Source organism: Pelodiscus sinensis, chromosome 11 (assembly GCF_049634645.1).
Source record: "Pelodiscus sinensis isolate JC-2024 chromosome 11, ASM4963464v1, whole genome shotgun sequence".
Classification (NCBI taxonomy): Eukaryota; Metazoa; Chordata; order Testudines; family Trionychidae; genus Pelodiscus; species Pelodiscus sinensis.
The window spans coordinates 7,315,664-7,340,576 of record NC_134721.1 but is presented as its reverse complement, the minus strand read 5'-3'; the positions used below and the strand labels follow the sequence as shown (position 1 = coordinate 7,340,576).

At 38.3% G+C, this 24,913-nt stretch overlaps 1 protein-coding gene across 2 annotated transcripts in view; it reads left to right on the top strand.

The window, feature by feature from the left end:
- The window catches only part of SUCLG2 (succinate-CoA ligase GDP-forming subunit beta), a 241,606-nt gene that overhangs the window by 36,832 nt on the left and 179,861 nt on the right, over positions 1-24,913 (top strand). For both annotated transcript variants that reach the window (XM_075938556.1, XM_025183076.2), the window contains exon 2: positions 13,757-13,898. In XM_075938556.1, the coding sequence (XP_075794671.1) occupies positions 13,757-13,898 (142 nt within the window). The remainder of the gene's footprint in view (positions 1-13,756; positions 13,899-24,913) is intronic.

Sequence of the window (24,913 nt, the reverse complement as noted above, 5' to 3'; positions counted from 1 at the left end):
CTGAATGCAGTGCCCCACCAGCAGCAGTGCAGAATTAAGAAAGGAAGTGCCATACTATGTCACTCTTACTCCTGCACTACTGTCTTCAGAGTTATGTCAGGACCCCTACCGTTATAACACTGAAATTTCAGATTTAAATATCTGAAATAATGACATTGACAATTTTTTTAAATTCTATGACCATGAAATTGACCCAAATGGATTGCAAATTTGGTATGCCCTACCTAGGTGAAAAACATACTCTGCACGTTAACAAATAAACGCTTTGAAGGAACTTAAAATTAGGGCTGTAAATTAATCACAGTTAACTCATGAGAGAGACTCAAAAATTACTCGTGATTAGAACTGCAATTAATCATACTGTTAAACAGTAAAATTCCATTTGAAATGTATTAAATACTATGGGTATTTTTCTACATTTTCAAATACATTTATTTCAGTTATAACACAGAATACAAAGTGTACAGTGCTCCCTCTATATTTTATTACAAATATTTCCACTGAGAAAATAGTAAATAAAATAGTATTTTTCATTTAATCTAGTACAATACTGTAGTGCAATCTATTTATCATGAAAGTGCGATTTACAGATGTAGATTTTTTGTTACATACATTGTTTTGGTTTTGAATGCAGTTAAGTGCCCACAAGCCCGCTCAGTCCTGTTTCTTCATCAAATTACATCAAACCAGCATTCACAAGGAACTTTTTTAGCAGCTTCCGATAATGACCCAGCATGTTGTTTGTTTTAAGAACACGTTCACTGCAGAGTTGACAAAAGGCAAATTTCAAAAATTAACTGCAACATTTCAACCAAGATTTAAGAAATCTGAAGTGCTTTCCAAAATCTGAGCGGTGTCAAGTATAATTCCAGAAGTCTTAAAAGTGCAACATTTTGATGCGGAAGTTACGGAACTCAAATGACCAAAAAAGATAATCAGGCTTCTGCTGATGACATCTGACTCAGATGATGCTTTGGATTGTTATCAAGCAGAAGCCATCATTAGCATGGACACATCTATCCTGGAATGGTGATTGAAGGATAAAGAGACATATGGATCTTTAGTGCATATGGCACATATATATCTAGTGACACTGGTTACAACAGTGCCATGTGAATGCCTGTTCTCACTTTCAGATGACATGGTAAACAAGAAACAAGCAGCATTACCTCCTGAAAATATAAGCAGACTTGTTTCAGCGACTGGCTGTACAAGAAGTAGGACTGAGAAGAACTTCTGGAGTTTTACATTGTTTTCTATTTGAATGCAGTTACTTTTGTACATAATTTTACATTTGTAAGTTCAACTTTCATGATAAAGAGATTGCATTGCTGTACATGTTTGATAAATTAAAAAGACTATTTTTAAAGTGCAAATATTGAATCACAAATAAAGTGAACACTGCATATTCCATGTTGTAATTGAAATCAACATTTGAAAATGTACAAAACATGCACAAATATTTAAATGGTTTTTGTTATTGTTTAACAGTGCGATTAATTACAATTACCTTTTTAAATCTCTTGACAGTCCTACTTAAAATACATCTCTCTTATTTAAGAATTCCATGTTCTAAGCAGTCATTACTGGACATGACCGGTTGACCCTTCCTGGTCCAGTACCCTCAGGACTGGAGTTGTCCCAAACAAGAGAATCTGCCAGACCAGGGGAGGTCAGGTGTCCAAGCTCTCCCAGGGCTCCCCTCTTGGCTACTGTCCTGGGAGAACCCAGAAGCCTAACCTCCTCCAGCTCACCTTCCTGGGTCTGCTGCCCCCAGCCTGCTTCTGGGGCTCTGCTCCCTGCCCTCAGCTTTGCACATGCAGCGGTAGCTGCTGCTCATGGGGTTCCCCATGGGGGAGGGGATAGGGATTCTCAGGAGCAGCTGCTGCCATGCAGGGCCGAAGTTGGGGATCCCTGGGAGCAGCTGCTGCTGCAGAAGGCAAAAGTTGGGGAACCCCTGATGTAGTTAGGCAGCAGATGCTCCCTGGGTTCTCTACTCCCAGGTTACTGCTCCTCCATCTCAGCTGCTCCCAACCTCAGCGGCCGGAGCTCTCTGGTCATGCCAGACCACGAGTGTTGCCAGACCAGGGAGTCCTGGAGGAGAGACATTCAACCTGTAGTAATATTAATGGATGGATAGTCTTTAATTACTTTTGCATCATCTCTTGGTGAGTGCAGTTTTATTAATAGTTCCTCCCTCTCCCCCTTTCTCTGTGTATGCATATATATTCCATGGAAAAATTGTCTAGGTTGCATAGTTAAGAGTTCAAAAATTAATCTGGTTACATGAAATTTGCAAGATTTGAACATTTATGGATGCCACAGTACTTGACTGATCTTCTCTTATTCGTGTTTGTTTTCCAACTTATTACTATTTATGTTAATTATTTATACAGGTGGTACAATTATTTTAGCCACATTGGGCTAAGTGCTGTAGAAAGTACATAGTAAGAGACTGTCTGCTTTACAGAGTTGTTTGATTATTTTATAAAATGTTTTAGTGTCCTTGTACATTAACATTTCATATTTTGGTAAATGCACATTGTTTTAAACCGAACACTAATAAGTTATAGATTGTAATTTAGGCACAGTGCCTCTTTAATAGTTTGACCAAAAAAGTGCCTGATTTCCAGAAGTGCATATGCAAACAGGAAGTTTTTGCATGCAAACTGATAAAGGGATATATAACTTGTCATTTTTATCTACCAATATTCAGCCTGTATGCTTAGTTGGTATAACTGCATGTGCAGTTAGGTAGGGAATCTTAGAACGAGAAGGAACCTGGAGAGGTCATCAAGTCCATTTCTCTGCACTCATGGCAGTACCAACCACCATCATTCTAGACCACCCTTGACAGGTGTTTGTGTAACTTGTTCTTATGGAATCTCCATCATTGGAGATATTTAATCTTCCCCAGGCAATTTATTCTAGTGTTTAACCACCCTGACAGTTGGAAAGTTTTTTTTCCTAATGTCCAACCTAAACCTCCCTTGCTGCAATTTAAGCCCATTGCTTCTTGTCGTATCATCAGAGGCTAAGGAGAAAAAATTTTCTCCTTCCTCCTTGTGACAACCTGTTAAGGACTTGAAAATTATTATGATGATCCTTCTCAGTCTTCTTTTCTTGACTAAACAATTCCAATTCTTTCAATCTTCCCTCGTAAGTCATGTTTTCTACACAATCATTTTTGTGCTCTTTCTCTGGACTTTTTCCAGTTTGTCCACATCTTTCCTGAAATATGGTACTCAGAACTCTAATTGAGGCCTAATGAGGGCAGAGTAGAGTAGAATTACTTTCCCTGTCTTGCTTACAGCATTCCTGCTAATACTTCCCAGAATGTTTGCTTTCTTTTGCAACTCTCATTTAGCATCTCACTTGGGGTATGTCTACACTGCATTCCTCTTTCAAGAGAGGAATGCAAATGGAGAGGAACGAAATTGCAAATGAAGCGCGGATTTGAATTTCCTGTGCTTCATTTGCATAATCGCGACTGGGCGCTATTTTGAAGTATCCTATAATATCCTTTATTAGCCCACTAGCCCACTGTCTAGACACGGTTATTTCAAAAGAAAACCCTTCCTTTGAAATTACCCTTAAACCTCATTTTATAAGGAATAAGGGTAATTTTGAAAGAAGCCTAGCTGGAGTGGCCCCTTCCACTCACCCCCTCTTCAGTCGGTTAATTGGTTAAGCAATATGTTTAACCAGTTAGTTAATTAAATGGGATTTTGCATTCCTAGTTCCTCTAGGACCCCCTAGATTCCTTTCCACAGTACTCATTCCTAAGTAGTCATTTATATAAGAATTAGATAAGAACTTTTGAAATTTTTATTTTTAAACCATAAATTTCCAGAGTAGAGAGATGAATCCTTGAATGATTTTCTGAATTTATTCTATTCAGATTTCCCTATTGCTGTTTCTACAATACTTTAATATTTGTCTAACAAAAACATAGCAACCTGTTAATTTGAGAGAGAATACATGGTAGTTGAAGGTTAAAAGGCTGTAGTTTTTAAGGCAGGATGGTAAACTAGCTGAAAGTCTTACATGCTCCTTTCCAGTTCTTGCTACAACGTTCACAAATGATGACACTTTTCAGCAAGATTATCACCTGCCAGCAGCCACCAGCTGATTGAACTAAAGCTATACCCTTATGTATTGTCAGCCGACGGTCAGGGCAGTGTGTGTGTGTATGCTTCCGAGAAAAGGTTTTATGTCCGTGTCTTTACTGCGAGGACCGGGGTCCCATCGCAGAGGGTAGCCAGCAGGCCAACAGATGCCCCGTTATATAGGAAGAGCTTATTACACCTTAGATTTTAGCTGCTAGAACACAGGGGTTCCTTCGCAGCAGGCAGCCTAAGAAGGGCTGAAAAGGTGCCCCAACGGATCTTGTCACCTGGGAGTGACACAGATCCAAACGCCCAAGCTTTCCCTATGTCTGTCCCTTTATGACCGGCTGAAGTTCTTCTAAATTGTGCTTGGTTCTGTTACAGCAACTGGAGGAGTCAGGTTAAAGCTTAAACAGTTACAGGTTTATTAAAAGACTTATAAAAGCATATGGTTACAATGGCTATTGCTCTATTTCTTATATATATATATATATATATATATATATATATATATATGTCTTAAAAATGGTTACAGGAAAAAGATAAAGATAGAAAATAGAAATAATGGTACCAAGTGACAGCTTAATCTTTAAAGAGCTCTAACACTATGTATATATATACTTAAACAAAGGACCACATCCAGGTACAATTTTTACCCCTTTCTGTGCCTCTCGACTCCAGCGTGTCAGGCCAGGGCCGGTCTCTCAATTCCTAGGAAAGACGAATACGAGGTGGGCGTCCCCTAAGGAACCTCGGGAGATCAAACACCTAACCCGACCAGCAGATAGATGGTAGATTGACACTCAGAGAAAATGCGCTGCTGCACCCATCTATATACCCCTGGGGGCCCGTATCCTCTTTCTTATCTTAAGATGCCAAATTGTACTGGTCCGTTTTGTGGCGCCAGTTCTTACAAGCAAGTTTCAAGTTAATTTACACTTGCAAGAGAGAGAGAACTAAATTGTGAATACTAGACATTTTTTTACTGGGCGAGAGATTCCTCCCCCCGCGGACGGATGTGTGTTCGTATCAATATGGGTTTGAGTCAAGGGCACTCCTTGGCAGCCTCTTGGTCAGCAATTGGCGTATCTCTGTTTACAGCCATTCACGGTCACACAGCCTGGGCCTTCTGCTCTGTGTGCCCTGGATGCTCCAGGCAAGCAAAAATGGATGTTACAAGGGGGGTTCCTGTCTGGCTACATGTATTTGGCTGAGTTTTATCTGCCATGGGCAGGCAGGGGTCTGAAAAATGCTTTATTAGCCCACTAGAATCAGAACCAATCCAAAACTTGTTCAATGTTCACGAGCTGAAATCTGCCATTTCTGAACATCAAACCATGTAGAGTACATTGTATGAAGTCTGGGTTTTAGTTCCACATAAACATATATTGTTTAGAGTAAGATAAAGCTATGTAGAAATTAATCTTCTTCAGTGTTTCCAATGTTATTTGGCCACGGAACCCTTTTCAACTCGAAATAATTTTGCGGAGCCCCTAATAACAGTCTAATATATGGAGCTGAAAAAGTAGACCACAAATAAGTAAGGATAATAATAAACAAATGCTAAACAAAGTCATGAGATCAACATTTAGTTTAATTGCACATATTTAAAAACAAAAATCACATAATATTAATTTTATTAAAAAAATCATAAAATGTTGTTATAATGGAATTTTCTCGTGGAACCCTTATTTTCATTTTTTGTTGAACCCCAGGGTTCTGCAGAATGTCATTTGGGAAACACTGATCTACTGTAATTAAGTGAAAAAAAATACAAAGTGACTTAATCAATGGATTACATAATGCATTTTATACTCTTTTCTAAGTCATAAATTCAGATCCTATCCAGGTGTCTGATGGCTGGCTATTTAATAGCTCTTTGTCCACAGTGTGTGAGATGAATTGGAGTACTATGTAGTCTGAATTAGTACCTGAAATGGGAGCGCATTGTGCCGTCACACTTGGAGTCATTGCTAATAGTTTCAGAAGAGGGGCCAAAGTTTGCCTGAACTTGAACGTGAGCTAGCTTTTCAGGAGTAGTGATGGTCAATGTGAGGGAGCCTGTACTACTGATACAGTATATGCTCTCTGGCTAAATGGAAGATTTCATTCCCTGGAGAACTATGGTAGTATCTTTCCCCAATCTGTCAATTTCCTACTATTTAAAAGCTTGTTTTTGTTTTGAATATTTTAAGGCAGATTTTCCTGTTTTTTTTTTTTTTTGTGGATTTGCATTTCATTCTTTTGTTTGCTTTTAAAGCAGATACTTGGAAGAAATCTTGTAGGTCATCTGGAAGACCGTAAGTGTCTGATGGTAATTAATGCTGCATACAGACTAAAATACCTTAATTAACTTTATTTGCAAATGTCTTTTTTATATATGGAAACTGTTTTCTTCTGTAAAATTTTTGTTGTTCCACTCATGTTTAATTATCTTATTAATCATATTTGTATTCTAATTGTTTCTTAATTTCTATCACCTTGTGACTTCTCAAACAACAGGAAATTGGGTAGGGAACAAACTTAATGTGACATTCTTGAGATAACGTGGTACTATAACAGAGATGAGGGAGACAACCTTTAGCCCTGAGCATTTTATATAAACAAAACAGCAGGAAATGGAGATGATTGTGGCAGTATAAACAGTCACTCTTACTCTCTAGAAATAGCCAATAAATCTCTGGTATATTTAGGTTTTGTGTGGCATCAGGAAAAGATATCTGACTTTTCCTTTTAATGTGCATATGTAACTCATCTGAATGAAAGTGGGCGAGGTGCAATATCTTTTATTGGACCAACTTCTGTTGGTGAGAGCGATAAGCTTTCAGAAGCAGAGCCTTGTGTAGCTTGAAAACTTGTTTCTTTCACTAACAGAAGTTGGTCCAATAAAAGACATTACCTCACCTGCCTTATGTCTCTATTAGTGTGGGACCAATACAGGTATTATAACCTGCAAACGACAATGGAAGATATCACATCTGAAAGGTAGCTTTTGAACAGTGTACATGCTGACAAGCAAAATATACAGAACTTACATATGTACAGATATAAATCACCACAGGTTTGTTAAGAAGGGGTAACAAAAATTACCTGTAGTAGTGTTTCTATGATAGCCTAACATGGCTCCTCTCTGAACTCCTGAATACCTGCGGGTTAACACTAAGGAATACTAACCTAAGAGCAAGACTGTGTGTGCACTTCTAAGTTTAAATTGCAGGAGCAGCAGGGCTGTAAGTAAACCACCTCCAAAAGTGGAGTAGCTAACAGTGCTGGGGAGGCTGTTTACACTAGTGCTTCATAGCACTGTAACATGTTGTGTCCTGTGTGTTTTTTCACACTCCTGAGGGAGAAAGTTGCAGTGCATTAAAGTGGCAGTTCAGACAGACCCTGAGAACTGTGAGTTTGTTGCCTTTTAAATTTGCTTTTGTGGGTGTAACTCATTTTGAGCCTTTGATTCTATTTGTTTTTCTCTCTTTATATTCGCTTTTAAGACATGGGAAAGAAAAGAAAGAAAGAAAATCCTTCCAGAACACTTTTTTTTAGGGAAGAAGCATTAAGCTTTGAACCACAACTTTCAAATGACCCACAAACTGAGTATATCGATGCTGGCAGTTATTACTTGTGACACTTTGCCCAACCCCGTTTTAAAAATCTTATTTATGCAGTTTGATTGAAACTATCCTCTACCTTCCCGTATAAACATTACTCTGCATTTAAAAACCTCCAGTAAAGATGTGAATGGCAGTTATCTTACTTGCTAATAAAAATTTCCTTTACTGAGATAAATTTTTGTAGTTTGAGTTTCACTTTATCCAATTATATGAAAAAAATTTGGCTAGATTTTAGTTTCTGTGGGTTAGAAACACAGATAAGCACTGGAAAAGTAGGGAGTTTGCAGAATCTCTGTTATTGTAGGCTTTTAAGAACAGGTTAGAAAAACATCTGTCAGGAATGGTCTAGTCATTGCATAGTCCTGCCTTGAGGAGTCTGGACTAGATGACCTACCGTGGTCCTTTCCAGTCCTATACTTCTTGGCTTTTTTGCCTTGGAGAAATCAACTTTCAGTATACAAAAATGGGTAGGTGGGTTTGTTTCATAAACCATGAAGCCTTCTTTGGACTGTTGGAAAAACAATACAAAAATTAAGATTTAAAATTAAGATACTTTTACACTGCTGATGTTTCTGAAATAGAGGATTTAAAAGAAGTGTGCTTTAGGAAATTGCCATTTTCCCCAAAGAAAACAATCTTGTGAAGCAATATCAGCTAATAGTAAATGCTTCACATCAACAGAAATACTGAGGTTCAAGTTCTCCCATTCTTGCCTGTCAGACTAACAATGCAAAATTCAAAATATCACACACAATCTTTGGGTTTTACAGCAAGGTCCACTTAGTGGCTTTTTCCAATGCTTCCTTGATAGGCTGAGTGACAGAAATACCTGTGAAACGGATTATACTTCTCATGTTGTGATACAACCCGGCAGTGAAGAAATAGATTGCTAAGAAGTAAATGGCATAAAACCCAAATGCATCTTCAGCTATTAAAACGGATTATATTTCACCCAAATGCACCCTGTGTGAAAGACTATGAAAGATATATGGCATACTCCCAGGGATTTTCATTTTATTTTTTTTCTGACAGAAATGTGTGTGTAAGGGGGAAGAGGTCGGGGAGAGAGGAGGGCTATGAGTAGAAAGGAGGAGAAGGTGAGTGGCAGGGTGAAGAGAGAAGAGGGAGAATAGAAATGAGAAAATAGTGTGCGTTTTTCCTTGTTTTACTTTTCCCTTTTTCAGCCTTTTAGATTTTTTTTTAAAAGAGACTTTCAAAGGACTTCCACTGATCCTTGCTCACAGATTAGTTCCCCTATGGCTTATTTTTTATGGATGGACAAGTTTGGATTGGTGCCTCTGGGGGTGCAAGTTCATACTGCCTAGGGCAACTCAATTGTCCACAGCAGTAGAGCTATGGCATAAAGGGGAGTGGGAGAATAAATAATAGAACTGGCAGGTAGGAGATGTTACAGTTGCATTCCACGCCACATGAAAGCATCCTGCTAATAAGTCTCAAGGGGTAGAATCGGCCGGGGAAATGTAAGGTTTCTTTTTAAACTTGTTACCTTAAAGCCCTTTGTGGTGTTTGTCTTAAGGCTGTACAGTTGTGCAGTAGCACTGGTAATGTCAGTGCTGTATCTTGTTTTTACCTATAAGATGCATCATGGTATGGACTATATAATCCCTGGGATGTTCTTCTTGGCTACAATATATGGAAGTTTTGAGGCTGTTTGGAATAAGTGCATTCGAGGGGACTTGCATCAAAGTGTGTTCTGAGCCCTGGGTGACAGTGAGTAATAAGGACTGGGAGGCTTTCATTAATTCTATTCTATTCTATTCTATTCTATTCTATTCTATTCTATTCTATTCTATTCTATTCTAGTAGGAGGTATGGGTCTCTAGTGCCCCAGTGCACAAGAGGAGTGAGAGAGGGGAGCAGAGCGGGAGTGCGCAGACTTCAGGTGTAACCCCAATGGGCCGCATACAGCCTGTAGGTTGCCCACCACTGGATTTCAATCATGCAGCCCACTGAGACAAAAGAGGTCCACTCAAGCGGCCCACTCACTAGTCTTGGTTGCCCATCGCTGATACAGGCTGATGCTACATGCTGGTTGCAAAGCCACTTCTCATTCTCCTTCCTCCAGACAAAACCAGCTATCTCAAACTGCATCTGGCAAGGCAGAGGATCTGTAACTGCAGGGTCATCTCTAATGGGTCTAATCATTTCAGAGACTCCGTTCTCACTGCCCTTACTTTGGCTTCTGCTCGAGTAGGGTATGTGAGGGGATGGCTGGCAGCTGACAGCACAAATGAGAGCTCATGAGATAAATACCTTAGTTGGAAGCAGAAAGCAAATAATGCTTGGGAAAGTTTACAGTGGAGATGTGGGGGAAGGAATGATCAGGAGTGAATAGAAACAAAATTACACAATTCATATTTGGTCCTTAGTGCAAACATGCAGCACAGTGCAAGCCCTTCCTGAGCGCACACCTGGTGATGACTGGCCTCTACAATATTGAGCTACAATAGTTTTGTGTCTATATTTGCCAACCTTCAGATCAGCCAATTTTTTATATCTAATAAAAGCAGCTGTTTCTCCTTAAATTGGAAATCTGACATCTAGTGGACAGTAGTTCTCTCATCTGGTGATATAAAGTATACCCCTATTTCATCACATTTAAATTCCGGGGAAATGCATTTCACTCTGAAACCCTTCACTTGAATCTGCATGTATGTATGTATGTATCGAATATGTATATTTACACATAATACAAAATTGAACTGTATACTGGGGGCTGGCAATTCATTTCTAGCAATTTGCATTAAAATTTTGTAGAATGACTGCATCATGAGAATATTTTGAAGTCAAAAGAATCCAAATGAAGAGTATAAAATTAAGCCTCTGGTGTTTTAATGTTATAACGGTGCTTGAACATAAACAGAAAGGAAAAGAAATGGGTCCTTTTTAGTGTGCTGGATATATCTAAGAAAGCTTCTCCACTCTTTTCTAAAAGATATACTATAATTCAAATAGAAATAATGGGCATGATGCAGGAATTATTGGGTAGGATGCTATGGAATACGTTGCAGGAGGTCAGACTAGACAAACATGCTCCTTCCAATCTTAAAAATAAACTTTGGCTCTGTGTGAGAGTTCACCCATTTGAGGATATGTCTGTGAAGAAAATATGAAAGGGAAACTATTATGATGCAGGAAATGCTAGAATGAAAGTAGCTGTGCCTTGAAATTTGGATGTGTTGTATAAACTGAAAAGAATGTGTACTGACTCTGAAGATCATGGAGAAATAGCAAATTGAGACACTTGCATGGTGGAATTATTACCTAAAATGTAGAGGCAGCTTACTGTAGCTATTCACTATAAGTATTTTTCTTTTAAAATACTTTACCCATTATTTTTAAAAATCTGAGGCATTTGTAATTATTTAAGTTCTATGGGAATCACTTTGTAATATACAAAACCTCACATTTCCTGTATAAAAGTACATGTCATTTTTGTGTCTTTTAATATCAGTGTTTTGTGTTCTATATTTCAAGGGAAGTGGTAACAGATGGATGTTTGTATTTTATATAATGTGATATCTAAAATGCCAGTATTACATAAAAGCCACATATTGTTGAAAGGCAGACACACTAAAATTTTTTGGTTTTAGTATAAAACTATGTAAGGATAATGGATGTTGTATGTCATGTTGCTAGCGACCAAAGTATTAATATAATAAATAATGCTTTCTGTCTCTTATGTCCAGCTGGGAAATGTCAGCATGCATTCAGTGTTTTTTATTTTATGAGCAGCTGAGAAATTATGGTGGTTTATCTGCCACTGGGGCAGCAGTTTATTTCTCTTTAAGGAGAAGAGTGTCTTCTGCATGACATAGATTGTAATTAAACCATGGCTAGGTAGCACTATTGTCATTCACGCTGATGTCCCTTTACACTGAACTCTTCCCTTTTCTGTTTGACCATTTTAATGCGGGTCTCAAGAATTAATCTTAGTCAGCCTGCAGATATTTCTAAAAATATGGCCGTCCTTGGTTAAGTGTGCGAGGGGAGCATGAGCTGATTTGTCCTGGAACATTTCAAATCCAGGTTTTTATTATGCTTTCAGAGGTCTCTTCCCCATCTCCTGTAAATTGTAACTTACGTGAATATTTTCAAGAAATTGTGTTGGCAATTAGGGTTGTTCCAGATTCACTGGGAGTTATAACACTCTGATCTGGGAACATAGAACACCTCAGTTCTGCGAACACTTACGCATGTGTTTAATATCAGTGGTTGACTGACATGCTTGTAGTTAAGCAGGACCTTGACTTGCGTTAAATTCATCTTTGACTTTAGATCAGTGTTTCTTAAAATGGGTCATGGGCCCTCTTTGAGAGAGCTGCTAATAGACCACTCTGGTTTGCTTATCTAAAGGCTCCATAGCCAGAGAGTCTCATGGCTCATCTTGGCTCCAGTTCACTGGTTACAGCCAAGGGGAGCCATGGGAAGCAGCGATTTGAGCCAGCCGCTGCTGCAGCTCCCCTTGGCTATAAACAGTGAATTGGTGCCAAGGGCAGCCGCGAGGCTCTGTGGCTATGGAACCTTAAGATAAACAAACGAGAGCGTCCTATTAGCAGCTTTAAGCTCGTGGCCCACTTTGAGAACCACTGCTCTAGATCATACTAGTAATGAAAGTGTAAAATATAGAAAAGCATGGAAATTCGGATCTATAGTAAGGAATCTAATAAGTGTAAGTTTGAGAGGAAAAATGTCCAGTGGGTGTCTCACCTTTGATGGCAATGCTATTTATATGTTTTTTCTAAGCAGATTTTATTACTAAGTTGTAATTTATTTGTTTCTGCTAGGACCAAGTGTTCTTTCTGACACTAAATGGCTGGTATTGTTAACAGTGGACATAGAGCCATGGTGTTTCTAAGTCAGGAGAGAGAGAGAGACTGAGAGAGAGAGACTTGCATTTTGTCTGTGCATACCAGTTATGTGGATAAATAGGACTTGAGTCTCCAAGGCTGTCATTCTGGCACCTTTCACCACCACTAAATTCACTTAACCTAAAAACAAAATCCAATTAAATTTGGATAATGTAAAGTGGAGCCAGGCTGGCAGCTACCTGATGTGACTGACATAAAAATATTGCACCATGTTCCTAACTTTGTTCATCAAAGCTGTTCATGTTAGATGAGGAGGCTAAAGTGGATTATTCAGAATATTTAGTAAAAGTCAAGTAGAAGACATCAGGCCTAATCCTTTGTGTTCACAACTCTAAAATACCCTTTTCTGCACTGTTCTGTGGTGCACCTCTGCCTCCCTGAGAGGCAGGACTTGACACTTCCTTGTTCTCATGTGTTTTGTTAGCTCCTCCACCCATAGTGTATGTAACACACACATAACTATACATGTGTGTATAAATATGAATAATTTGTAAACCTTGCATATAGAAGGTGTTTCTTCTGCTGCTACTCTTGAACTCAATCTGGCCACACTGGTTATGTGCTAGTTCTTTAACAAAAGATCACTAAAACAGTGCCAGTCATGAATAGGTGCCAAAACCTTCCAAAATATTTGTATTTCTTAAAATGACATGAATTGAAATGAAATTATTTCCCCTGCTCAGATGTACAGAAATGTGTGTATATAATGTCTTAGCAACCTATTGAATGCAAGACAATTATTTAATATTTGTAATGTTATTGATTTTAAACTAAAGCAAAGAAAGTTTTTATTAATGAAACAGTTTTGTATTTTTATAACACAGAAATGCATAACATAAATACGCTATATAAATCAAACCATACAAACTTGCAAGCCTGTGTTAATTTAAATGAGATGGACACATCAAGCCAAGATCACTCTGTGAGCCTTGTGTAGCATCTTTATGTCTTTGATAGGTTTCAGAATATTTTTGCCACATGTTCATATGACATTTCCTTAAAATGATGTGCATTCTTCCTTTTGTCCTCAATAATTTTATTTATTGTTAGTTTGAGGTGACCAGGAGGCCTTAATAGTTCAGTTGGCTGTTGCATGAGCTGTTAATAATGAGCATTTTGTTATTTTTCTGTGTTATTTCTGTAGGCTGTTCAATTAACCCCTAGACGATGGCTGAACCTGCAGGAATACCAGAGTAAAAAACTGATGGCAGACCATGGGGTTACAGTTCAGAGATTCTTTGTGGCTGACTCTGCAAATGATGCCCTGGAGGCTGCTAAGAGGCTAAGTAAGTTGAGTAGTAATATCTGATATCTGCTTTGCTAGATACCAGCCTGGAAAATAAATTGCCTTGTAATAAGTGATATTAGTTGCACATAGTCTTTAACTTGATGTTTATTGTAGCAGTTTGAAATACCACCCAGTTAATATGTGCTTGTTTGATTGAACATGTGAAGTGAGCTTTATAATAGCAATATATTTCAGAGCATGGTTTTATTTCCACCATAATGTTATTTTGTAAACAGCATATAACAAGGTGTTTTTAACATTGCTTATGTCAGTTTTGATACATTTAGAATCAAGATTGTAACATTATGAGTGGCAACTATAGATAGAACCCTGCACGGGTACAAATTTCTACCTCTGGATGCAGATATCTACAGACAGAAATTGGTATTTGCCAATCCGCAGGGCTCTACTCCCAGGTGACGCTGTGGCCAAAGGAGGGGACTGTGCTGCCACTGCTCCCAGGAGCCAGTGCTCTGTGCCAATAGTTCCTCCTGGCCCTACTGCCAGTGGGACTCCATGATCCCAGACAGGAAATGAGCTGGGGTGATACAGTCACATGGTGGGTGTAGAGCCCTGGTTTCTTGGGTGGTGGTACCACATTCCTTTCTCTTGTTCCAGCGTCTCTTGAGAGTAAATTTGCAGTTTCGCAGATACACATTTTTATCCGCAGATAACCATATCCACAGGTAGATATTTGTATCTACTCAGAGCTCTAGCTATAGAAATTATTGCGCTACCATGAGCAAGGTTGTGACTTTTTTTTAAAAGAGCACCCTTGTTTTCAAACAAAATTCTCTTCTAACAAAGAACAAACAAAAGACATACAATTGCTTTTAAACAGAATTGTATGGATTTGCATAGTACATTTGTTCATATAGAGAAACGGAGTCACGTAAAGGTGAAGTGGCTTATTCAGCATCACAAAAGATGTGAGAGACAAAAGCCCAGAATAGAACCAAGATATGCTTAATCCAAATTCCATTATTTAATGATATTCCCAATAAACATTGTGGTGAACCTTCGGGAAGAATTTGGCACAGAGAATTGAAATACAAAAAGTTCCCACGTCACACTGTTATGCATGATCTAAAGTCTCTGTCTGTGTACTATTCAAAGATAATGAAGGTTGGTAAATCAACTAGCTTCTAAGCATTTTAAAAAATGGAATCACAGTTCATCAGCAAATTCAGTTCACATGCTAATGGACTCAATTGTGATATGGGTTGGTTGGGACACTACCTACTTAATAACCACTGAAGGTGCTAACAGCTCTCTGATAGATTCCCAAGACAGGAAGGATACCAATCTATTGACTTTGATTTTTATCTGTTTAGGTTTAAGTACCCATTCTCCAGATACTTAATGATGCTTTGTCTCCCACTCCTCCGCCCTTTTTCTTCCTCTCCCCCCTCCTCTTCCCCTCTCCTATTTATTTCGAGTTTTCATATTCCCAACTCATAACTCCAGTCATCTGAAGAAGTGGGCTGTGCCCACAAAAGCTCATGATACCATCTACTTATTTTGTTAGTCTATAAAGTGCTACCAGACCATTTGTTGTGTGTGTTTTTTTTAAATCTGATTACTGATCTTTCTATGTGATAGCAACCTGCTCTTTATTTTCAACTCACACCATTTTTAATTGGAATAGATAAACCATCCACAAATAATATGATAACTGTGGTGCTAATCTTCCAGCAATTGTCTTTTTAGCAATAAAAAGCTAGGTTTTATTTCACCTTTCTTAAATTCACAAGCTGTATATAAATAAATCACTTCATTTAATTTCTTGTGTATAAGATTTGAGAATATTTAACTTGGTTATATCAGAGACCTGTGCTGACCCTCAGAAGCTAAGGGTATTAGCATAATGGTGAGGTGAATTGCTTAACATCATTAGAGCTGAGAATTCTCAGTAATTGAAGTCAATTTAAACCTTTTGGTGTTGACAGAAGTATTAAACTCTGTTTTTAAAATGCATTTCAAACAAACATTAGGTGTTTGTTTTTGTCACTAGGCATCTTAAACTGACAGCGATGTGACATTTATGTGTCTGATGCATATGATTTTTTTTAAATTGTCTGAAGAAGCAGCTCTTCTGGTAATACAGGTACATTTTGCTGTTGAAACAAGTTATGAGGGTAGGTTTTAAAACATGGCTTTTCATGTTTTCAAGTTCAGCCATTATCATGTGACTTGTTGTGCAGTATTTTAATTTATTGATTATGGGCTTGAGATTCTTACTGTCAGTAAACTATCTTGAAAAGTGAACTTTAATATTATAGAAAAGCATGGATCATGACAATGCAGTTGTTAAGTTGGACTACTTATGCATTCATTTAAAAAAATTGAGTATATTTCAATACAGTAGTCTCATTTTAACATGTTTGTGTTCTGACAGGGAAAGAAATGCATGTTGAAAGTATTTCAAATATTAATCTCCGCAGTGAAATACTGGAATAATTGAAATAACTGTTTTTTCCAAGATTTGCTCATTGAAATGAGTATGCATCCCATTAGTTTGACTGGACCTCTGGACAGTAAAAATAATGTAAAGGCTTTTTTTTAAAATATATCATCATGAGGCTAGATTCTGCATTGAGTTATTTGTATACTACTTCACTGGGTGCAATAGAACTTGGCCTCAAGTTTGTAATGCAAGTCAATGTCAGTAAATTGAAGTTTACCTTCTCTGATTCTCTGGAAATTCTGACTTAATGAAATTCCATATTGTTCTCTGGAGCCTCTTGCTATTGACTCTTGAGTCAGAATTCAACTGACAACAGTTGAGTGAGAAGTATTTATTTTTGGATCCTTTCACTGATCATTGTCTCTTTCCCCCAATTAATCCTTCTGAAGGCTGCTTTATATTTCTTGGTTATTTTGAGAAACATCACTGAAGCTTTATATATGGATAGTCAAGGCCAGTAAGTTGTTTGGTACCCTAATCAAAGTCATAAAGCAGCAGTGCAGATGCATACCAACATTCTGCTTCTGCCCATCTTGTTCTAGACAGCTGGAAAGAGATATTTAATCCTCAAAGGAAATTTGAAATTCTTTTTTGCTTTGGAGTGCTAGGGATTTTTGTTCTAAATGCAAATGTAGGTTATTGTTTTGTTAGTGGAAATCCATCCTGTCTTTTTACCCCTCCTCAACAGTTATGATAGAGACTGGTAAGAAGGAAAAATCTGTGCTGTGCTTGTAACATAGGCCACTTTATCAGATAAGACACAAATTCAGCATCCTGAGATACTGTCTCAATTTTTTGAACTCTCTCTCTCTCTAGCTAGTTCATTTTCTGTAGTATTGTTACAGTGAGGCTACTCTAATGCAGACACCCTCCCACTTTTAACTGAAGAAGAGATACTATGTAGGTGAAAATCAGGAAAGAGAAAAATAACCCAAAATAACCCATTCTCCCCCCCCCCCCAAAAAAAAGAATAAAAATAAAAGTTTGTCTAAGATTACTTATAAAAACAGATGGAAGTTAATTTGAATAATAGTTTTGTTTGGCATATCCACAATATATTAATGACGTCATTGTTGCATGTAAATCATAGAACTATCAATCTAGGGAGAAAACTGTATTTATCGTGGAAAGAAAAAGAAAATGTAAAAGCAGAAACTAATTCTCTGCTAATCAGACTGCAGAATGTGAACTATACGCAGTGTTCTGACTGAACATGGCTACCTTGCCAACACTTTCAGGTGCAAAAAATGTTTCTATCGGTTACTACAGTGATAATTTACTCTTGCCATTTATATAATTGCATCAGAAGCCTGGTGAGCTGCTGTATAATAAAGGAATACTGTTTTGCAGTATGAAGAATGGTTGCATGTTGAAATGATTGACATTAATTTATCCATTAAGTGATTAACAATTAAGTAATTAATAATATCCTTATAGTCATTCTGCATGTTGTGCTGTCGTTTTGTCATAAGGTGTGGTTTGAAAATCCAGCAGTAAGAACATAAGTTTTGATGATGAATATATTGGACATTGTAGCAATTTCAGATCAGTTTTGCAGTTGCGTCTGTTATGTCCAATAGCTTCACTAGCATCCTGTCACTTGCGGCTCTCACATGGAGGTCACAATAAAAAGATTTACATAGCTGGATAAGACTGGGCCAGTGGCTCACTGAAAAAATTGCCTGCAAATCAAAAAGGAAGAACCTATAGCAAGACATCAAAAAGTCCCAAAATCAAGTGACCTTATTAAAAATAGGGATGTAATAGTGTAGTTCATTAATTGATAAGCAAAAGCTTATAGGATAATGCTCTAGATCACACACATTCCCTCTCCCACCCCAGCCAGTAAATTTTTTTACAACCTGGCTTGCGCCAGGTCCGGGACCTACCCCCATTGCGGCTCTGCATTTAAACTGTATTAGAGCCAGGAGGGTAGAGGCAGCTGGGTATCAGAAGCAGCAGCATGGGTTGACAGGCAGCCGGTCTGCAAGGGGAGCTGGTTTTTAAACTGGCTCCTCTCATGGACCAGCTCCACCTGGCACCCCATGCGGCTGCCTTTGATACAGAGGCAGCACCAAGCTTCTTCGGAGCGGGTCTGGAGCGTACTGGCTGCCGGCTCTGCCATCGGGGACTATAGAATAGTCAAGTAACCGATAAGAATTCATGAGGTTAATCAACTATTCATTTAACTGATATTTAACATCCCTAATGTTAGGCGGGGAGGCAGCTTTGGAAGGTCTTTGATGGAGATATACTGTAGAGGGAGGCATATATTTAGAGGCATTCCGTAAATGGAGTTTTTGACCTGAGTAGCTCCTGATCCCAAGCCTGGTCCTTGTTCAGACTTCTGGTTAGAGGACAAAGGCACTGTACTCTGATAAGCGAATTTCTATGATTACTACACAGGTATATGAAGAATAAGTAGGATGTCATCATGAGAGATGGCAGTTACCTTCAGCTGAATGCGCTGGATCTTTTATTAAAATTGAATTATTTTTTATTTTATTTTCAAACAAAATGCACGTTAAACACTTACCTATACATTAATAGATTAAAAATAAAAATTAGTTATCATAGTACATAATATCCCTTTACAGATTCCTTGTTGCCTGTTGAAATGAAACGCCTGACGACAGACTAATAGTATGGATGCAAGACAAGCTTGTTCTCTTAGATGCTGCGACAGGATTTACATTTTTGATATGCCAAATGAAGAGTCTGGGCATAAGGAGTGATTAGAGTATGGTCCTGTATTGACAATTAGGATGATGATGATGATATTATGCTTCATTCACAAAAAAAACCATGACCTGTTACATACTGTGTGCTTGAAGGACTGCAATCCTCACATGCCATTCTGCTGCTGCAACAAGAAAACTCCAGCTGTATTCCTCTGCTAAGAGGGGCTGAAAAAAGAACATTACTTGGGATGGAGCCTCAGTTGTGGAGCAGGCTTCCACCCTTGTTCCAAAAATAGTTGGGGATTGGTGATTCAGGTTTTGTGGCCATACTTCCCGTTACTCCTGGGCAACTGAAGAGATTGGGTTCTGATGAGGTTGATGTTTAAGCGACATGGACACTTGATGGGGGTTTTCATATGGCTTTACTTTTGTCCCATTGCTGTTGTGTTTTTGTCGTTGCGGGCCACTGATTTATGTATTATTACAAAATTGCAGGAAATAAATGAAAGTGAAAGCATATAATAATACAACATTGTCTTACCAGTCCCATAAAAAAATGGCATAAACAACACCTATATCGGATAACATCTCTAAATCATATGTCCTGTTTGCAACATTTCTGTAGTGTCGAAAGCTCTAGTGTATACATAACTATACAGGCAAAAAAAGTCCTTTTGCCAATACACATTCTTTCAGAGAACTATTGTAAGTTATACTGACAATTGGGCTTGTTTTCTGGCATAACCTTGTCTACATTAGAAGGTTTTGCTGGCCAAACCGCATGGCAAGCCCTTTTTAGTATAAGACAAGGCCTTAGTTCTCAATGAAATTGAAGTAGTGTGCACCAAAATCCTCTGATACACAGGTGAATCCTGTAAGGCTGCATTTCTTAAACTGTGGCTCCCGACCCCCTGAGGGGTTGCAGCAACTTAGACGGGGTTCATGAGCAACTTAGCGGGGGGTTGCGGTATCACAAAGTTTGAGAACCCCTGCTGAAAGGAATTGAGCCATGAAAGTTTAACCTTTCAGTTTTGTTTTTGTTTTATTGCCCTGTATTAACAATTTGTTTTATGGCTATATTTCAGTTCTTGTAAACTACTTAGATGGAGATATTATACATACGTATGTAAAAAGATAAGCCTATACCCAATAACTGAGTATCAGCATATTTAGTGTTTCTGTTATGGTAAACACTCTCTAACATGAACCTTGAATAGTAATTTCCTTAGAAAGATTTTGAAAACATATTAATAATACAGAAGGCAATCTAAAAGGGATTTTTAAGATGTATTTTTTTCCAGCATGGCAGATGTCAAGAAAATTTAAGTGACATCATTCATATTGACTTCTATGGGAGTTTTGTATGGGAAGGAATACAGAACTGGGCTCAAAATACTTTGTTGCTTTTTCATACCAAACAATTCTCAGGTGTAGAGGAGGCTCTATTTGCACAATGTCAGACAGTTCAGCATTCTGTAGTTTTCTGTTTCAAGTAAAGATTTCAAAGTTTGTTAGAGAAACAGATTACAATGTTTTCATAAATCTATAATCTTGCTTGGTCTGCCTTGTAAAGAAACTTAGTGGGTAAACAAACTACCTCAATTAAGGACCTCTTTTCAATACAGAAGCAGCAGAGGGATTTGAGTCTGTTGTTTGTCTGAAATATTATATATGATCCAAGCACTAAAATAGAGATTTTGTATTTTCATGCTTTTGTGTATATTAGGGACAAGTTTCTGCTTCTGAAAAGGAAGGAGAAAGTGGACGAGCTGTGTGGATGACAGACTAAAAATGTGGCAGTATTAAAAAATTTGATATGTAAATATCCAATCATTTCCAAGGATTTTCATGAATTAGTTGCTGTAGTCATAATAAGATGAATTTTAAGTAACTCTTCTTAGTAATTTATTTTTACTGGCTGTAAGCTTATCTTTAAAGCATAACACCAACTTGTCATTTGCAAGAAAAAGGTAAGTCCTTTGTCCTGATTCATCAGTCTCAATCTCAGTGTCACAGGAGTGGATTATCTTTATTATTCCTTAATAAAGTGATAGGAACACATTGATGTCATGTAATGCTTGCTGATCAATAGTTTCAATACACAGTTCTGAATTTGCTGCACCATATATGCTATGTATGGAGTAGAGCAGCAATACTCAGATCTCAGTAGTTAGAAAGCCATGTTAGGGTGCATCTACACTGCAGCTTTATTTCGAGATAATTAGCGTTATTTCAGAATAACAATGTGAGTGTCTACACAGCCATTCTGGTATTTCGAAATAATTTCAGAATAACAGACGGCTTGTTCAAAAATCTGTAAACCTCGTTCTACCAGGAATAACGCCAATTCTGAAATAGCTATTTCAAAATAAGGCGTGTGTAGATGCTTCACTGCTGCTATTTCAAAATAGTCCTTCACCAGGGCTATTCTAAGTTATTCCTCCCCAGTGCCTCCTGGGGCTCTAAATCGAGATAGCCCGTCTACATTAGGGAAGTCTGCCTCGGACTAATTTTGAGGCTTTCCTGCAACATAGACATGCTATTACAAAATAAGCTACTTCAGAGTAACTATTCCAGATCAGCTTATTTTGAAATAGCCGTGCAATGTAGACATATCCTCAGTGATCTGCGTTACCCTAAAAAACCACAGTATTGGGAATTCATTCTCTCTCTCTCTCTCTCTCTCTCTCTCTCTCTCATATTCTCTCACTCACACAATGGAAAAGAGTAGTCAACTATACAATTAACCGATGAGGGTGTCTGCATTCCCTGTAGCTGTCTGTGGGGAGCTCACACACCCCTGCTAACTGGGGAGGCTGCTGCAAAACAGCCTTTGCCTGCAGCAAGCCCAAGCTGCTATGGACAGAGGCTGCTTCGCGACAGTTTCCCCTGCCCTCCTTCAGCAGTCTCTGTCCACAGGGAGCTTGCCCGGACCCCCCCATGGACAGGGGCTGCTGCCACCCTGTGCTGCTGCCTCTGTGTCAGAGGCAGCAGTGCTGGGCAGCAGGCAGCCGGTCTGTGTGGGGAGCTGGTTTTTAGACTGGCTCCTTCCTGGCACCCCGTGCTGCTGCCTCTGATACAGGATAGCAGGGGGCTCCCCAGAAGTGGGGCCAGAGAGCACAGGCTGATGGCCCTGCCCCTGGGGACGATAGAATAGTTGACTAACCACTAAGAATTCATGCAGTTACTCAAGTATGCTAACATCACACACACACATTAATATTCTCATAGCAAAATGGCTGATCAAGTATTTTATGAACTACAATTAGTTAACATCGTGAAAAGAATTCTAATTGCTAAATAATTAAATCACAGTATTTTAATATCACATGAGGAAAAGAGCCACAGGAGATGCATTAAAAGAGCCACTTGTGGTTTGAGTCTGAATATTAGTGGATTACCCTGTCTCAGTTTAACAAATAGAAACATAATTTTATGTCACAGAAAACATATGTTGCTTTTGTGACGTGTTAGGGTTTATGTCTGAGATGTTTGTACAGGTATTACAGGGTATAGGAAGAAATTTCATAAGAGTTGTGCTACCCAATATTTTTAGCGAATATAGCATGAAAGAAATAGGTAAGACTTATCTGAGGAAATGCTGTAATTATGAATTCTATGTGGTAACTGACTGACCTAAAGGTGTTATATTTTTGTATTAAAAGGATGGAGCAGTTGTTAGGTGAATGTGAAGCTTGGAAACTGGGTTTTTTTCCATGCTGATGATGACAATATTAACTTGTCGTACAATATAAGTCATAAGTGAAAAGCTCATCACTTAAATCCTTCAAATGGGGCTCAAGTGGCCTATAGGTAGTGCAGTTTTATATTTTTATGTTGGAAAATGCAGAAAAAAAGTATTCCTTATGATTTATGTCAAACAGCATTTGGATGTAGATTCAAATTCTATTAAAAATACACAAATTGCATTTTAAAATATATTTAGTTAAATAATACCCTAGCGCTGGTGGATATATCAAGGGGAAAAAGTAAGTTTAGTAGTGAATTGAACTGATTGCTTCTGGTCATTATGTCCTTCAAGATTTTAGAACTAATAGATTTCATCCTTTCATATCTCATTTTTATATCTATATTGGGAGATGGAACAAACTTTCCTGTTTACAGCTTCCAGTGTCTCAACTTTGAATGAAGTAATCATTGAATTGAGCTGGCTGAGGAATCTGAAATGAATTTTTTTTTCTGCATTCACAGTAAAACTACTGCTGTCAGGAGCTGATTTAACATTTTAAGAGGGTGAATTTTGCCCGTAGTGAGCTATTCCTACATTATCACACAAGTGTTTTTTGCCTGGATTTCGCTTTGACCATATTGTAGGTGCTTCTATACCAACAGAAAAATTCTTTATCTCCATTTCATTATACTTGTTCTTCCATGTATTTATGATTCAAAATAGCAAAAAAGTTCTCTGTTTATATAGCGCTGTTTCACATGGTTGAATACACACATGCTCTTTGTAGCTTCTGTAGGCCAACCACAGTTCACCGACTATTCCACCATTGCAGCCTCCTCCCTGGCTCCCAGTATACTACCATCTCATCCTCTTCTATTTTGGGAATGTCTGCAGTCCTCCATACCCTTCCTCATACCGGGTTTATGTCCTGTGACCCTGTTTCTCCCTTCCCCTAATGGGACTGTTTGTGCTCCCTTAATCACACCTCCACTATATGCCAGGGATTCTATGGCACCTGCATATCCTATTCTTCCTGCATCCCTGCTCCCCCCATCAGAAGTTGTGTGCACCCTTTGTTCTTCCTTCCCCTCATTCTTCCTGCACCATGGCAAGAGCTCTGTCTCTCTCCTCACTCCCCCCTCTCCCCATTTCCCTTTCTGCCTCTCTGAATGTTCCTGCAGGTGAAGATTTATCTTCTTGCAGACAAAGGAACCACTAGCCAATATCTTAAACAAAAATTGTCTCTTCAAGGAGTGTTTCAGAAATCCATGTTTCAGGTCAAATATTGAGAGGAATTCCATGAAAGATTGTTTTCCCTTCAACTGGGATTGGTCCTGTTCTTATAGGGGCATAGACAATTATTTTAAGTATTTATTATCTGTATTTCCTGACACCTTCAAAGCTATACAACCATGGAACCTCAGCGGCTTTTTACTATACATAAATAATAGTAGTTTTTACTGTAGAGTACATAACTTACTTTTCTTTGGGGACTGTCCACTATACAAGGAAAGAAGAAAGTTCTGTTTAGTGTGTGTCTAAAATCTATTGAATCATGAAGGAAGTGGAAGGTAATTTGTGTCAAGAAGTAAAAGTGTATATGGAAGGGAACACAGTCTCCTGCCATATTTTACTTCCTTTACTTCTTTAGGACGATATTGGCAGACCTGACACAGTAGTTCAGGTTAAAAAGAAGAAAAAAAGAAAAAGGAATGAAGTTGTACAGGGAAGGCAGACTACAACATGTAAAACAGATCAAGCTGTACCACCAGCTGAGTAGATGACAGAACAGTGGAAGTGAACAAGCTGTTTAAAGGGAACTTTAATGATGTACGAATAATCTCTATTGTGGGATACTCACAAAAGAACTCTTCATAATATAGCACAGCTTTCACCTGAAATTCATCTGAAACCAAATGATCACATTCTTTCAGACAGCTGAATAGAAACAACGCTCTTGATGGCCTCAGAATTTTCAAGTGACAGTGTTTCATGTACACTAATAGATTAGAGGAAAAGTTTTGAGTAAATGCAAACAATACTTTATCTCCAGAAGCTACCCAAGATGACAAATGACCAACATAAAGGCTAATTTATGACCTCACATGAACACACAGCCCCCGCTGACTTTGCTCACTTGTATCAGAGAGATGTGCTTTGTCTTTGAGGCATTA